Source organism: Capsicum annuum, unplaced genomic scaffold (assembly GCF_002878395.1).
Source record: "Capsicum annuum cultivar UCD-10X-F1 unplaced genomic scaffold, UCD10Xv1.1 ctg23672, whole genome shotgun sequence".
Lineage (NCBI taxonomy): Eukaryota > Viridiplantae > Streptophyta > Magnoliopsida > Solanales > Solanaceae > Capsicum > Capsicum annuum.
Window position 1 is genome coordinate 1 of NW_025829824.1, and position 1,081 is coordinate 1,081.

Sequence of the window (1,081 nt, forward strand, 5' to 3'; positions counted from 1 at the left end):
GATAATGTGGAGTGAAATAATGAAAATGTATGATTTAGAAGAAAATACTTGGTTGTAGAGAAAATATGCAATTCGTAAAAAATGGATACCTGCATATGTGCGTACCACTTTTTGTGCAGGCATGTCAACAAGTCAAAGAAGTGAGAGTATGAATAAATTTTTTAAGAATTATTTGAATTCTAGTACTCCAGTGAGTGTATTTGTATTGCAATATGACAAAGCTATAGACGCTCGATCTGATAAAGTAAGGGAGAAGAATTACAAGACTAAATATTCAAGGCCTGTCTTGAAAACTTTGTATCCTATGGAGGATGAAGCGGCGAAAAAATACACTAGAAAAATATTTCAGATTTTTCAAGAAGAACTAATTTAGTCTCAAAAATTTGTCTCTGAAAAGTTTGAGGTTAAGGATGGAATAAATGTTTATAAAGTGCATCAGCTTCAAAGACAAAAGCCGACATATATGGTCAGTTTGAATTTTACATTGAAAAAAGCTGTTTGTTCGTGCCACAACTTTGAGTTCATGGGAATTTTATGTAGACATGTACTAATGATATTCATAAAGAAACAGATTCTCTCACTTCCAGTACATTATTTGTTAGATCGATGGACTAGAAATGCAACCAAAGAAAAAGCTATTGACCATCCGAGTGAAATAACTAATGTGAAGCCTTCTACTTTGTGGTTTAATAACATCATGATGCATTCTATGGGGCTAGCTGAACAAGCTACAAGGTCTGAAAAACATTATCTGTTCGCACATCAAAGATTGTTGCAATTGTGTAGAGAACTTGATGAACTTCCTTATGAATCTGAGGAAGATTATGTACCGAATGATCAAGTTGGTGAGAAATATTGTGAAATGAATCAAGTTGGTGAAAAGGATTGTGAAATGAAATCATGTGAACAAAGTCGGGATGTTACTCTATTTGACCCTCCAGTAGTGATAACTAAAGGACGTCCGGAATCTTTGAGAAAGAAATATGCTTTAGAAGTTGCTCAGAAGGCCAAAAAAGTTTCTTCTCAGAAGAATAAAAAAGTTTCTTCTCAGAAAATTCAAAAAGTTCCCTCTTAGAAGCCA

At 33.8% G+C, this 1,081-nt stretch overlaps 1 protein-coding gene across 1 annotated transcript; it reads left to right on the forward strand.

Annotated features, from left to right (window-relative positions):
* Positions 1–550: 550 nt before the first annotated feature.
* On the forward strand, positions 551–1,075 carry LOC124890740. The gene has a single exon (XM_047402535.1). The coding sequence runs from the start codon at positions 551–553 to the stop codon at positions 1,073–1,075; it is 525 nt and encodes a 174-aa protein (XP_047258491.1).
* The last annotated feature ends 6 nt before the right edge of the window (positions 1,076–1,081 follow it).